The sequence below is a fragment of the Entelurus aequoreus genome, linkage group LG06 (genome assembly GCF_033978785.1).
Source record: "Entelurus aequoreus isolate RoL-2023_Sb linkage group LG06, RoL_Eaeq_v1.1, whole genome shotgun sequence".
Taxonomy (NCBI): Eukaryota; Metazoa; Chordata; class Actinopteri; order Syngnathiformes; family Syngnathidae; genus Entelurus; species Entelurus aequoreus.
In genome coordinates this window covers 56,522,908-56,539,448 of record NC_084736.1, presented here as the reverse complement: position 1 = coordinate 56,539,448, position 16,541 = coordinate 56,522,908, and the positions used below count along the sequence as shown (strand labels likewise).

The 16,541-nt window shown below is 40.9% G+C and overlaps 1 protein-coding gene across 5 annotated transcripts in view; it reads left to right on the top strand.

The window, feature by feature from the left end:
• The first annotated feature begins 6,575 nt into the window (after positions 1-6,575).
• Positions 6,576-16,541, top strand: part of fam151b (family with sequence similarity 151 member B) — a 28,811-nt gene continuing 18,845 nt past the window's right edge. For 2 of the 5 annotated variants that reach the window (XM_062051038.1, XM_062051036.1), the window contains exons 1-2: positions 6,588-6,721; positions 15,144-15,335. In XM_062051038.1, coding sequence (XP_061907022.1) covers positions 15,200-15,335 — 136 coding nt within the window. In that variant the 5' untranslated portion in view covers positions 6,588-6,721; positions 15,144-15,199. Of the gene's footprint in view, positions 6,722-15,143; positions 15,336-16,419; positions 16,476-16,541 lie in introns of those variants that run through there. The other 3 variants (XM_062051039.1, XM_062051040.1, XM_062051037.1) reach the window with 3 other exon arrangements.

The following is a 16,541-nucleotide window of genomic DNA, read 5'->3' as shown; positions in this document are numbered from 1 at the left end:
GCGATCTTTATTGTCGTTGTTCTCTACTAAATCATTTCAGCAAAAATATGGCAATATCGCAAAATGATCAAGTATGACACATAGAATAGATCTGCTATCCCCGTTTAAATAAAAAAAATTCATTTCAGTAGGCCTTTAAACACATGCTGAACGTGCTTGAGCAACGTAACAACATCCCGTCGCGCACCCACTTCAGCGATAAGATTGTGCCAGATCTTTATGAGCAGGAGAAGAACAAAATTGTGGATGAACTATCCCGAGCATCATCTGTTGCGCTCACGACAGACTGGTGCACGTCCAGGAGAACTATGTGACGATAAGCGCTCACTTCATCACAGCAGACTGGCAGATGAGAAGACACGCCCCATTGCGCAGGTACTGACACAAGCAGTGGAGGAATGGAAGATAAAGATATCCCAATCGCATGTGACAATGCCAAATGTCAAACAATTGCAGTGAATGAGGCAGGACTGGGACCACAGATAGGTGCTTTGCACATGTAGTGAGTTTGGCATCACAGAAGGGAATCTCAGTCAATAGGATGGAGCGCCTCCTTGGGAGGATCAGGAAGGAGGTTTCCTACTTCCACCCAAGCACAACAGCTGCTTATGTGCTTAAGACAAAGCAAGAAATGCTAAAGCTGCCTACTCATAAACTAATACATGATGTCCCAACAAGGTGGAACTCCACTTATTGATTGATTGATTGATTTAAACTTGTATTAGTAGGTTGCACAGTACAGTACATGTCATGTTCGTGTTTGAAGGATGAGGCTGTTGATAGCAAGTGACTTAACTTTTAATGCTCCATGTTCTCAACAACATACATGTGTCTTTTTATGCATTCTTGCTCTACCACTTTATATGGTACGGTAAGCAGCATACTAACCAGTACTGCCCCCTAGCGGTCATACCTGTAATAACATCTGATCACAACATCCCCCTTTTTCTAAGACAAAATGTATTGACCTAACTAATCACATTAGCTGGGTCAGTTATTTTAACAAATTCTCATTTAGTCTAACTCTGACACATATGTGCAGTATGAACAATTTCAAATTGCATAGGCTATCTCAAATCTAAGCCAATACTATTTATAACACTTTCACAACAATCAATATACATTTTGTTCAACATATTTAACATGCATATTGACTTTTCTTTGTTTACAAGTTCAGTCTATCAGGTCTTTTGATTTCTCTTGTGGACCTTCTTAACTCAGGTTCACTTGGAGTAGGTGTGTTACAGTCAGCGTTACAGTCCATAACAGGTGTGGGTATTACCTGAGATTCACCACAAGTTACACTAAGCTCACCAACAGTCCCTTGAGGAGTCTTTAACAGACTGCGACGATTGCGTCTGAGGATTTGTCCATCATCAGTTCTCACCGTGTACGATCTTGGAGCAACTTCTTGCAGGACTGTTGCTTTTGTACTCCATCCATCAGTATCCTCAATCCTGACTGTGTTGTTGGTAGTCAGTGGAGGAAGACGCTTGGTTGTTTTGTCATAAAATGACTTTTGCATCATCTTCTGTTGTCGTAGCTTATGTTCAATATTTGAGGGATTATTTTGCTTTATTATATTGTTTGAATGACTCGGCAAGGTTGTTCGTAGCTTCCTCTTCATCAGCAGTTCAGCTGGTGATAGTCCGCACTGAAGAGGTGATGCTCTGTAGCTCAATAAAGCCAGATACGGATCCGAGTCACTGTCAGCTGCTTTCTTTAGGAGTTGCTTTAGAATGTGAACTCCTTTTTCCGCTTGCCCGTTTGATTGTGCATAATGTGGGCTTGACGTCACATGCTGGAAATCATATTGCACCGCAAACTTCTGCCATTCTTTGCTGCTGAAGCATGGGCCGTTGTCGCTCACTACAGTGTGTGGAATGCCATGCCTGGCGAATATAGATTTAGCATGTGTTATTACACAAGTTGACGTTAAGCCTGCTAGTAGCGCCATTTCAGGGAAGTTTGAGTAGTAATCTACTACCACTAAATAGTCTTTACCTCTGAGATGAAACAAGTCCATTCCTACTTTGTGCCATGGTGCGGTTGGCACCTCAGCAACCACCATAGGCTCTTTGCTCTGCTTGTTCCTGTGTTTCTGGCATGTTTCACATTTATTTATGAGTGTTTCAATGTCTTTATTCAGTCCGGGCCAGAAAACCGACTCTCTCGCCCTCCTTTTGCATTTTTCAATGCCGAGATGGCCTTCATGTATCCTGTGCAAAATGTCCATTCTCAAAGCCTGTGGAATAACAATTCTGCCTTTTTTCAACAGCAGTCCATCCACAGTACTGAGCTCACCTCTGACGTGATAAAATAGTGGACATGAGCCAGCCGGCCATCCCTCATCCATGTTCCTCATGACATGTTGTAACTCAGCATCCGTTGCTGTAGCCTCAGCGATTTGTCTTGACTTTGTGTCTGACACAGGCAGTGTAGCAGACACCATGTTCACATGACACTGTATGTCCTCATCTGTTGCACTCACACTGTCGCCTGTAGTTGCTCTGGATAGGGCATCAGCAAGGATTAGGTGTTTACCTGGAGTATATATCAGTTCAAAATCATACCTTTGCATTTTCATCATCAACCGTTGAATACGCGGTGACATTTCATTCAGATTCTTTTTGATGATGGCAACCAGCGGTCGGTGATCAGTTTCAACTGTGAAGGACGGCAGGCCGTACACATAGCTATGAAACCGCTCCAAACCATATGCCAGTCCCAAACATTCTTTTTCGATCTGAGCGTACCGACATTCCGATTTTGTCATAGCCCGAGATGCATAGGCTACCGGTTTCCAGTGCTCACCCTCAGCCTGGAGTAGAACGGCACCAATACCATCTTTGGAAGCATCGGTTGACACTTTTATCCTCTTTGTGTGGTCATAAAATGACAACACAGGTGCTGTAGTCAGTGTGTTCTTGAGTTTTTTGCCACTCATGCTCATGTTTCACTGTCCATTTAAAATCACAGTCCTTGTGCAGAAGCTCTCGTATGCAAGATGTCTTTGCTGTCAAATTGGGAATGAATTTACCTATAAAATTGACCATCCCCATGATGCGTAGCACACCGGTTTTGTCTGTGGGCCTTGGCATGTTCTGTATTGCACATATTTTTTCTTGATCTGGTTGGACACCACGTGCAGACAGCTTGTCTCCAAGGAAAAGGATCTCCTGAACACCAAACTCACATTTACTTTTGTTTAGTTTTAGTCCATACTTTTTTATGCGTTCCATAACTCTGCTTAGTCTCTCATTGTGCTCTTGGGCTGTGGATCCCCATATGATGATGTCATCAATGTAGACTCGAACTCCATCCAAGCCCTCGATGATCTGCTCCATCGCTCTGTGAAATATTTCAGGTGCTGACTTTATTCCAAAAGGCAGTCTGAGAAAACAGTGTCTGCCAAAGGGCGTATTAAAGGTACAGTACATTGTGCTGCTTTCACTCAGTTTCAGCTGCCAGAAACCTTGTGAGGCGTCAAGCTTTGTGAAGTAGCTGGCACCTGACATTTCACTGATGATCTCTTCACGTGTAGGTATTTGATAATGTTCACGCTTAATACTCTCATTTAGATCTTTAGGGTCCATACATATTCTCAACTCACCATTCTTTTTCTTTGTGATGACCATTGAGTTGACCCAGTCTGTAGGCTCATTAACCTTTTTGATCACCCCCAGCATGATCATTCTGTCGAGTTCCTTCTTTAGGCTGTCTTTCAGTGGGGCTGGAACTCTGCGTGCTGCATGCACAACTGGTTGGGCATCTTCTTTCAATTGTATTTTATATGTAAAGGGCAAAACACCAAAACCCTTGAAAACATCTGAAAAGTTCTGAACAATTGTTTCCATAGAGTCATTTTTTGGGATAATGCTATACACTCTTTTCACAAGTGCTAGTTCTTCACAGGCTCTGTCACCCAGAAGTGATTCACGTCCCTCATTCACAACAAAGAAGCATAGGTGGTGCACTTTTCCTTTAACTGTGACACTCAGCCTGCATGTGCCCAAACATTTAATTGGTTGTCCATTGTAGTCTTTAAGTCCAGATTCTTTTCTTTTTATTTGTGGCTTGTTTTTCATTGCCTTTACATCACACATGCTTATTAGATTTGCTTTTGCACCCGTGTCCAATCTCATGGTGACTACAGTCCCATTTATCATTAGAGGAGCTATCCATTTATCTTCTCCAGTGACGTCATTTACATTGTCTGGTTTACTTATTTGTTCACTTTCCAAATTTACCATGCCAACAAAGAACGTGTCACTGAGATCAGGCTCATCTACTATGTTTACAGTTTTTCCTTTATTCCCCTCTTTCCATTTGGAGAAGCACTGTTTAGCAAAATGATTCTTGCCTTGGCAACTTGAGCATTGCTTACCAAACGCTGGACATTGTCGGGGCTTGTGCTTTGTGCCGCAGCGCTTGCAGCTTATCATCTCGTCCTCCGACTGCCGTGCAGGCCGGGTCTGTGTGCGCTGTCTCCGCTGGTACGACACTGCTCCTACCGCTGCCGCGTTGTCGCTCTGCGCCGAGGCGACTGCAGACATCTCGCTGAACGTCCTCACGTGCTTTTGGGACAGCTCACTCGCCTGGCAGATCTTAATGGCTCCCGCCAGCGTCAACTCCACCTCTCGTAGTAGCCTCTCTCTGACCTTTTTATCCTCCACGCCGAAGACTATCTGGTCCCGGATCATGGAGTCCTTCAGCGTCGCGAAGTTGCAGGACTGCGCCTTTAGCCGCAAGTCCGTCAGGAAGCTATCAAATGGCTCATGCTGCCGCTGCGTACGAGACCGAAACACGTACCTTTCGTACGTCTCGTTCTTCTTCGGAGAACAGTGAGCGTCAAATTTGCTAAGCACTACATCCAACTTTCCATTATCGTCAGGAGTGTCAAACACAAACGTGTTAAATACTTCTATGGCCTGTGGCCCTGCTATTGTTAGCAGCAGCGCTACCTTTCTCGCCTCCGGCTTTGTCTCGTGTCCCATAGCCGCAATGTACAGGTGAAACTGCTGTTTGAAGGTGCGCCAGTTCTCGTCGACATTCCCCGTTAGTTTCAAACTCTCCGGTGATTTTAAATCCATGTCGTCAAGTCGAGTTTACTCCTGGTACCATGTCATGTTCGTGTTTGAAGGATGAGGCTGTTGATAGCAAGTGACTTAACTTTTAATGCTCCATGTTCTCAACAACATACATGTGTCTTTTTATGCATTCTTGCTCTACCACTTTATATGGTACGGTAAGCAGCATACTAACCAGTACTGCCCCCTAGCGGTCATACCTGTAATAACATCTGATCACAACAGTACATATTCCGTAAGATTGACCACTAAATGGTAACACCCGAATAAGTTTTTCAACTTGTTTAAGTCGGGGTCCACGTAAATCAATTTTTGATATGTTGGAGCAGCAGGCAGCTATATACTCTGCATTGACCCACAACACCCTGAAGACAAATGTCAAAGACATCATCAACCTGTCTGATGATGATGTGAGAGTGGCAGAGGAGGTCATCCAGGTGCTTAAACCCCTAAAAACGGTTACATCTCTACTGAGCACTGAAACTTCACCATCTGTGTCAATGATCCTGCCACTGAAAACAAGGATTCTACAATCCATGGCTCCAAGTATGGAAGACAGCAGCATCACTCCAGATGTCATGCTTTATTTCACTATCTATGTTTCAAGGAAGATGATGTGCCTTCTTATGTTGCACTTTAAGTTGTTTTTTATTAATGGTCAATGGTCCAAGTTTAAAGAAAGGAGAAATGCCTTTTTATGTTGCACTGTTTTTCATTAATTATGTTAAACGGGGGGAGGTTTGGAGGGGGGGGGGGGGGGGGGGGGGTTATTTTTATTTTTTATTTTTTATTTTTCATAAAGAAATACGGACTGTATCCCTGCAGACTGTATTGATCTATATTGACATACACATACACATACACAATATGTATATATTGTGTTTTTTATGTTGATTTAATTTTAAAAAAAAAAACATATTATTTTTTTTATTTTTTTTTTATTTCTTGCGCGGCCCGGTACCAATCGGTCCCGGTGGTTGGGGACCGCTGTTGTAGTGCATTGCAGATCATTACAAACATAATGTCAACCATAAAGTTAAATTTTCGTTTCAAAAGGTCACTATAACACAGTATGTTCCATTAGTGATTTTCAATTGTAATTATTTAACCTTAGGGAATATCTAATATTCGTTCATGTTTATCTTTGGCGGTTATACGGCAGATGTCTTCCGTCATGACGTCAGTGTAAACATGATACCACGTGACACAACCAGGATGTGTTTGATTTCTACGTCATCAGCCGGACAGGACTGAACCATTCTCCTGCAATTGAGGGGGAATCTATGTGAGTTCCTTTTTAATTGTTGTTGAATATTTGCGTAAAACAAAAAAGCCCAAAGTACACCTTATAAGAATGCTTATATTTAAATCGTAAGAATCCATTATATCCATCCATTATAAGGATTTATCAAATTTGATTCTGTTTTTCTTATTACATACCCCTCTATGAGTCATGTCAGTCTAAATCCTGTTGCTTGGGCATGATATTGGACTGTACTGTACGTTCATAATGTGTGAACAGGCGGTCGAATATTTTCGCAATTGCAGTCAAATAAAGAAAAATGATGCGTCGCAGATTATTTGGTGTCATGCGGTCAATAGCAGGAGCAGACTGAACAAGGCTCTTAACGGTACGTCATCTTTTCTTTTTTTTTTACTAAATATGCTGCGTTCTATTTACCTCAGAATTTGGAAGCCGAGCTGGAAATGACGCCACAGCCAACAAAGAGTTATGAACTAAATTAATCACCTGACGTGCTGAACCAACGTTATAGTTCCTGCTCCGATCACAAGAGAGAAACTACACACATATATGTAAAACAAATCATGACTATAAAATACAGCCGAATGAGTTTGCGTACCACTTGTACTGGGAAGTGGGAATTTCTGATTTCCTGTTTGGAAGTTTCAACTCTAACACCCTGAGGTCGGAACCTAACCAGGAAAGTCAATGTTTCTTTATTGGTACCCGGAGGTAAAATTGTTATGCAGACGTTGATACGTTGGCTGTAGCTGTGTCCCAATTCAGGGTCTGCATCCTTCGAAGGACCCAGCCTATGCGGTCGACAAAGTGTGGGTCCTAGCGAGAGTCCTCCAGCAGTGGCTGGAGCGATATGAATTGGGACAGTCTAGCCTACGGGACATTTCCTTGTCACGTCAGTTGTCCCCGCCCTTACAGTTACGTCACGTATCTGCTGCTCATTCGCACAAGGTTAAAAAAATGGCTAACTTAAGAGAAGAATGTCGAATCATTTTGTGTTCTCTTGGTCCTTTACCTTATTTTTACCTTTTTACCTTATTTATTTTAATAGCTACCGGCACCGTCTGATTTTCCCGCGGTTAGAGACGACCGATCATGGGAGATGGTTGTCATGGGGATGTGTCACGTGTTGACAAGCATGCTAAAGCTGTTATTCCTAATTATTAGTTAATGATGGATTTATTTTCATTCTTGTTGAAGTGGATCATGTACCTCACAGTCTATCTATACAGCAACACCATTGATTGATTGATTGAGACTTTTATTAGTAGGTTGCACAGTGAAGTACATATTCCGTACAATTGACCACTAAATGGTAACACCTGAATAAGTTTTTGCAACTTGTTTAAGTCGGGGTCCACTTAAATTGATTCATGATACAGATCTATACTATCAGATATATACTATCATCATAATACAGTCATCACACAAGATAATCACATTGAATTATTTACATTATTTACAATCAGGGGTGTGGAGGGGGGGGGGGGGGGTTATGGACAGCAAGTAGTGGACATAGAGAGAGAGAGAGAGAGAGAGAGAGAGAGAGAGAGAGAGAGAGAGAGAGAGAGAGAGAGAGAGATCAGAAGGCATAAGAAAAAGTATCTGCATTTGATTGTTTACATTTGATTATTAGCAATCCGGGGAGGGTGTTAGTTTAGGGTTGTAGCTGCCTGGAGGTGAACTTTTATTGCGGTTTTGAAGAAGGATAGAGATGCCCTTTCTTTTATACCTGTTGGGAGCGCATTCCACATTGATGTGGAATAGAAAGAGAATGAGTTAAGACCTTTGTTAGTTCGGAAACTGGGTTTAACGTGGTTAGTGGAGCTCCCCCTGGTGTTGTGGTTAAGGAAGTAGTTTGACATGTACTTCGGTATCAGGGAGGTGTAGCGGATTTTATAGACTAGGCTCAGTGCAAGTTGTTTTACTCTGTCCTCCACCTTGAGCCAGCCCACGTGAGAGAAGTGGGTAGGAGTGAGGTGGGATCTGGGGTGGAGGTCTAGAAGTAACGTGACTAGCTTGTTCTGGGAGGTTTGGAGTTTAGATTTGAGGGTTTTGGAGGTGCTAGGGTACCAGGAGGTGCATGCGCAATCGAAAAAGGGTTGAACGAGAGTTCCCGCCAGAATCGTCATGGTGCTTTTGTTGACCAGAGAGGAGATTCTGTAGAGAAATCTCCTTCGTTGGTTAACCTTTTTGGTTGCCATTTTATCACAGGAAAGGTTTGCCTCTAGAATGGAACCTAGGTAGGTGACCTCATCTTTCCTGGTGATAGCAATGTCACCCACTTTTATAGTGAAGTCATTGACTTTCTTAAGGTTAATGTGGGACCCAAACAGGATGGATTCCGTTTTACCCAAGTGTATGAATAGCTTGTTGTCAGCGAGCCAGGTGCAAGTTCTACAGAGCTCAGCACTGAGGATTTTCTCCACCTGTGACTTGTCCTTGTCGGATACCAGCAGGGCAGAGTCATCCGCAAACAAAAACAATTCACAGTCGCATGCCAATGACAAGTCGTTTATGTATATTAGGAACAGTATAGGTCCCAATATACTGCCTTGGGGGACTCCACAGCTCACCGAGAGGGGGGGAGACACAGTGCTGTTTACCTCTACCACCTGCTCCCTCCCCTCCAAGTAAGATTGCATCCAGCTCCATGAGTTTTTGTTAAATCCGATTGCTCTGAGCTTATCCAACAGTATAGCGTGGTTAACGGTGTCAAAGGCCTTCTGAAGGTCCAGCATGACCATGCCACAGTATTTGCCCGCGTCCACCTCATGTTTGATGTGGTCGCTCAGATAGAGAAGGCATGTGTCAGTGGAGTGGTTAGTTCTGAAGCCGGATCTTTCTTTATTTATATGGGATTCACAATTGATGTACTGGTAATTTTCTAATCTTGTCAATTTGGTTGCATTATAGCCATTAATAGTAAATATTGGGATAGCATAATATTATTATTATCATATAATTATTTGCAATGAAGGCAGAGGAAATGAATCACAACAACTACAGTTTCAGTACATGAGTTTATTCATTTGTATCTGTTGAAAAAATAATTTGTTTTTAAATGATCATCCAAACTGGTATATAAGTGTTTTGTGTCATTTCTTTTTGGTCATTTGTTGTCAGTCCTCCTCCTTGATTATTCTGCACAGCAACAAAAACAGAAAAGTTAAACACAAGATCACAATAATCATTAATAGAAGTAAACATTTTCACATAACCCCCAAAAAACAGTTATAACTAATATCGGTATGTTGATGACACGTTTACAATACGTCATTAGTCCGGCCAGACATTAATATAACATAATTAAGTCAAGTTATTGCAGTCTAAAAAAGTAAATTAAAATATGTCAGGCTTTACTTGCAAACGTTGAAGAAAGCTCCAGGCACTAAGCTGTCTGCAATGGCCGGATATATGGCACTCCCTCGGGGTAAAGAGAGGAGGAAAGAGCACAGAGGATGCGCAACATTACGATAGTCGAGGTCTCTTATTTAAACAATAATGTACATCACTACTGTCACCCCTGCTTTACGTGTCTGCTTTTAGCTGTTTTAAATTAATAATAAGGCTGCAGCTAACGATTATTTTTCTATCGATTAATCTATAGATTATTTTTTCGATTAATCAGTTAATCTATAGATTATTTTTTAGATTCATCTATAGATTATTTTTCCTTTTACCGATTATTTTTTTATTTAAAACGAAGATGAAAAAATAAATGTAGGCCTGTTTTTTCAAAAGGCATGGCTTTTATTTCCAAAAAAAAAAGAAGTATGGCCACTCAGTCAACATTGACAACAACATGACAAAATATTCTGTAACAATGTAAACATTTAAACTTTTAACATTTAACACAATTAAAAGTAGCTTATTTGCTTTTTAATGTGCAAATATAAAAGTAAACATCCAGTGCAAATCTTAATATTCTGCAATAGTATAAGCATTTCAAAAGTAAAAGTATTGCTTATTTTGCTTTAAAATGTGCAAAAATAAAGATAAACATCCAATACAAAAAACTGCAAAACAAAATATTCTGTAACAGTGTAAACATTTCAACAAAAGTGAAAGTATTGCTTATTTGCTAAAATGTGCAAAAATAAAGATAAACATCCAATACAAAAAAGTGCCAATTTAAATATTCTGGAGCACTGTAAACATTAAGTATTGCTTTTAAAATGTGCAAAATAAACATCCAGTCCAACACAGTACACAATAACCAATTCTACTCATTCCAGTGAGTGACTAACAGTTGTAATGAAGAAAGGTTAGCATGTCTACATGCTCTGGTTCTTTTCATGTTTACAATATTCCCAGCAGCTGAAAATAGGCGCTCAGAAGGTGTCAATGTGGCTGGAACTGAGAGCTAATTACCGGTAGCCTTCACCTCAAGCCAGGACTGCGAGTGAGCTGAGCTCCAGTTTATATTCCTAGAAGGTCAACGGGCTCATAGTGATGTTACTAGTAGTTGACTGGGAGGTGTTTATTATCATTTGGGGAGAGTCCGCTGCCCGATGCTCACCTGCTAAACACCTATCTGCTCCACGCTGAAGCGCTGACTACATGCGCTCTGAATACGCACTGCTGATTGGCTGATAATGCTTTGTGTGTACCAATCAGATGGTTGTGTGGGTGGGACAATGCTGCGTGCTGAGACAGAGGCAGCCGCAGAAGGAGCGAAGCAGCTTGTTAACACTTTAGCAGTTAAAGTTAGCTTTAGCTTAGAAACTCGTTCGGTACACCCCCGTACCGAACCGAAAGCCCCGTACCGAAACGGTTCAATACAAAACACGTACCGTTACACCCCTAGCAGATACAAATGACACATTCATGTTTTTGTGTAATGATGACAACGTATACTCGCGCGGACGATTGACTAGTTGATGGTTGATGGTTTTCTTTTCAAATGTTCGTTCATAGCCGTTGTGCTGCTATGATAGGCCATTTCCGCTCGACACAGTGTGCATACAACAACATTATTAGGCCGTGTATTGAAATATTCCCACACTTTTGACCACTTTTGGCGTGATTTTTTCCCCCTCGCTCGCACAGTCTGCTTTGCGCTCCGCCATGACGGTAGTGTGACGTAAATATGCGACGCGTCGACGCACAAAAACGGCGTCAACGTATTTACGTAACCGATGACGTCGACAAAGTCGACGCGTCGTTTCAGCCTTAATTAATAAACAGAGATATACTTACAAATTAGTCGCTCTTCGCGGTCCGCATAGAGCCGCGCCATGTTGAAAATATTTTTCAGAGTTGTGAGCGCAAATGATCGAGGGATATGAAAGGAAGCGAAGTGTACATGGATGCAACCTTTCTGCTAATGGCGGAAAAGGACACATTTGTCTGCCGCATTCGAAGGACATTTGGAACTTTTTTTAAATTGGGACAGCCTTCGCGCACCGCAATGACGTCGGGCACCCCACAAATGCGCACTCCGAAGGATGCAGCCACCAAATTGAGACACAAGCTGTGTCTCAACTCTCAACTCTCAACTCTGAAAATTATTTTCAACACGGAGACGCCATGCGGAGCCAAAAAAGCCACCTTAAAATGTAAGTATAGTTTTATTTATTCATTTAAAACAGCTAAAAGCAGACATGTCAAGTGATATAAATTTGTGTCAAAATACAAGACCTCGACTATAATGTTGCGCGACCTCCGTGCTCTGCCCCTCTCTTTACCCAGAGGGAGAGACATATATCCGGCCATTGCAGACAGCTTCGTGCCTGGAGCTTTTTTCAACGTTTGAAAGTAAAACCCGATATTTTCTAATTTACTTTATTAAACTGCAATAAGTTAATTATGTTCTATTAATAGGTGGCCAGAAAATTGAAGTACTATAAACATGTGCATCAATGAACCAATAATGATTATTGCTGTTTTTTTGTGTACATTTGAATGTTATTTGAAAATGTTCACTTCTATCAATGATTATTGTGATCTTGTGTTTAACTTTTCTGCTTTTTTTTCCGTGCAGAATAATCAAGGAGGACTTGGACAACAACAGAGCAAAAAGAAATGACACAAACACGTTTATACCAGTTTGGATGATCATTTAAAAACTAAGTATTTTTATAACCTATACAAACTAATAAACTCATGTACTGAAACTGCAGTTGTTGTGATTCATTTCCTCTGCCTTCATTGCAAATAAGTATATGATAATAGTAATATTATACTATTCCAATATTGACTGTTACTGGCTATATTGCAAGCAATGTTACACGATTAGAAAAGGACATCAATTGTGAATTGAATATTAATAAAGTAACTGCTAAATAAGAGATTGTGGTAGGGATAGACCGTGAGGACTCTTTCTGGGACATCTTCTGGATGTCATGTTTTTAAATGTACCGTATTATTCGGACTATAAGTCGCTCCGGAGTATACGTTGCACCGGCCGAAAATGCACAATAAAGAAGGAAAAAAAACATATATACGTCACACTTTTGGGGGAAATTAATTTGATAAAATCCAACACCAAGAATAGACATTTGAAAGGCAATTTAAAATAAATAAAGAATAGTGAACAACAGGCTGAATAAGTGTACGCCATATGACGCACATATAACCAACTGAGAACGTGCCTGATATGTTAACGCAACACATCATGGCAAGAGTCATTCAAATAACTATAACATATAGAACATGCTATACGTTTACCAAACAATCTGTCACTTCCGATCGCTAAATCAGATGAAATCTTCCTCCCCAGTGTCGCCTCTGGTATGCGCCGTTTCCTTTCTTTCTGCTGCTCGATTGCCGTTCTCTGCTGCATATTTCACTACGTCCAGCTTGTAATCTGCAGTATATGATTTCCTTTTCGGTGCCATTTTAGTTCAGCCCTTCTCAGTTTTTATAAGTTACCGCCAATGTTGATGTGATCCATTTTAATAGCTACGGCAGTAGCATATAGCATATAGCAGTTAGCATCCTATGACCCACAATACACTTCTGCCATGACCCTCCCCCGGCAAATTCTTACTGGTTGACGTGTGAGTGACGATTGCTGACGTGTGTATGACGATTGCTGCCATTTGCTTCGTCTCTTATGCGAATGAGATAAATAATATTATTTGATATTTTACGGTAATGTGTTAATAATTTCACACATATGTCGCTCCGGAGTATATGTCGCACCCATGACCAAACTATGAAAAAAACTGTGATTTATAATCCGAAAAATACGGTACATGTCCCACTCCAACAAGCATTCACAAGCATAAAAATCTATCATTAACTAATAATTAGGAATAACAGCTTTAGAACGCTTGTCAACACGTGACACATCTCCATGACAACCATCTCCCGTGATCAGGGAAATCAGACGTCGGCAGTGCCCGGGGGCTCTTAGCCACTTCCTCTGGAATAAGGTAAAGGACCAAGAGAACACAAAAAAACTATTGGACATTCTTCTCTTCAATTCGTCATTAGTAAACCTCGGGCGACCGAGCAGCAGATACGTGATGTAAATGTAAGGGAGGGGACAACTGACGTGACCAGGAAGTGTCCCGTAGGCTAGACTGTCCCAATTAATATCACTCCAGCCGCTGCTGGAGGACTCTCGCCAGGACCCACAATTTGTCGACCGCATGGGCTGGGTCCTTGGAAGGATGCAGCCCCCGAATTGAGACACAGCTAATATTCAACATACACACACACAGCAGAAGGAGCTCATATTTGTCCAGAAGTTGTTTTTTAATCAGACAAGGTAAGCGCATAAATAACTTTTGTGGATGTGGCCATTTTTGATTTCCGACTTGAGAAGTGGAACGCCCATGAATCGCAGCAGTCACCTTTACCTTCAGTGTACTCGTTTGAATCACACATAACGATACAACACAACACTTATGTGATGATTTCATTGATCTACATTGAAAACACTTCATAACATGTATTGGATATGCTTTGATGTATTTTTTCATAACACGTGTTTTGGTCCACCACTCCCCACCCTCTCCAAAAGTATCATAACATGTATGTTTTAAATGGCACACCAGTGGTGTCCAAAGTGTGGCCCGTGGGGCAATTTGCGGCCTGCAGCATGGGTTTTGATGGTCCACAACATATTTTTTGGAGGAAAAATTAAATAGATAAAATAAAAATAGAAGAAAAAAGGACAAAAATACATAATGTAGTGAGGAAAAAGCTACAATTTTGATAGCAATAACTAGGGGTGTCCTGATCTGATATTAATATCGGTGCGATAACAGCAAACAAGCAGTCCTGCAGCACATTTTCTCATGCAAAGCTGTTGTGACCACTAGGTGTCGCTAAACAAACTAGTTCAAACTTCAACTTAAGACAGCATAAGTCAATTCCAGACAGTTGATAATAATTAGCTTAGTGTTTGTCATACCTAAAATGTTCGGTTTTCTAACATTGCTCACTGCAAAATATTAAGGTATGTATTATGAGTGCTGTTATCGTATCGGATCAATATCGGTATTAGCAAATGCTCAAGGCTCCAATATCGGTATCATATATGACTAATATTGTTACTATAACACACAAAGCATTCTTGCCAACCCTCCCCAATTTTCTGGGAGACTCCCGAATTTCAGTGCGTCTCCCGAAAATCTCCCGGGACAACCATTGTCCCGAAAATCTCCCGATTTCCAGCCGGACAACTATATTGGGGGCGTGCTTTAAAGGCACTGCCTTTAGCGTCGTCTCTCACCTGAAAAGGAGACTATTATATATGTCTCCGTTATCCATAGGTTTATCTATAACCCATAAAGTAGGCAGGTACGGAGCTATTTCTCAGCGTGTGTTTATTCCAGCCGGCACGTTAATACACTGACACACAACATCCACAAGGCGGCGGCAACGCAGTATTATGGGCCACTTTGCAAGCAACATTCCGTTCTCATTTGCGGATGTTTTCAACAAATCCGTGAAGGATATGTTCCCGGATTCAGAGATCGCTCGCCAGTACTCAAATGGCAGAACAAAAGCTACTCAAATAGTGAAAGGTAAGTGTTTTTTGTTTTTTTAAGTAAGCAGTAAGTACAGTACAGTTAGTAGAACTGTGTTTTCATTACTGTTTACTGTACTATATATATATATATATACGGCATGGCGAAGTTGGTAGAGTGGCCGTGCCAGCAATCGGAGGGTTGCTGGTTACTGGGGTTCAATCCCCACCTTCTACCATCCTAGTCACGTCTGTTGTGTCCTTGGGCAAGACACTTCACCCTTGCTCCTGATTGCTGCTGGTTAGCGCCTTGCATGGCAGCTCCCGCCATCAGTGTGTGAATGTGTGTGTGAATGTGGAAATACTGTCAAAGCGCTTTGAGTACCTTGAAGGTAGAAAAGCGCTATACAAGTATAACCCATTTATTTATTATCATTTATTTATATATTAGAGATGTCCGATAATATCGGCCGATAAATGCTTTAAAATGTAATATCGGAAATTATCGGTATCGTTTTTTTTATTATCGGTATTGTTTTTTTGTTTGTTTTTTATTAATTCAACATAAAAAACACAAGATATACTTACAATTAGTACACCAACCCAAAAAACCTCCCTCCCCCATTTACACTCATTCACACAAAAGGGTTGTTTCTTTCTGTTATTAATATTCTGGTTCCTACATTATATATCAATATATAACAAGGGATACAGTCCGTAAGCACACATGATTGTGCGTGCTGCTGGTCCACTAATAGTACTAACCTTTAACAGTTAATTTTACTCACTTTCATTAATTACTAGTTTCTATGTAACTGTTTTTATATTGTTTTACTTTTTTTTATTCAAGAAAATGTTTTTAATTTATTTATCTTATTTTATTTTATTAATTAAAAAAAAAAACGACCTTATCTTCACCATACCTGGTTGTCCAAATTAGGCATAATAATGTGTTAATTCCACGACTGTATATATAGCGGTATCTGTTTATATCTGTATCGGTAATTAAGAGTTGGACAATATCGGATATCGGCAAAAAGCCATTATCGGACAGCCCTAATACATATATAATTATAAGAAATACTTTAATTTCAGTGAATTCTAGCTATAAATATACTCCTCCCTCTTAACCCCGCCCCCAGGCCCCGACCCCGAACCCCGCCCACCCCCACAATCTCCCGAATTCGGAGGTTTTAAGGTTGGTAAATATGCACAAAGTTATGTCTTTATATGTATGTAATTTCTGTTTTCAGCATTTTTTTAC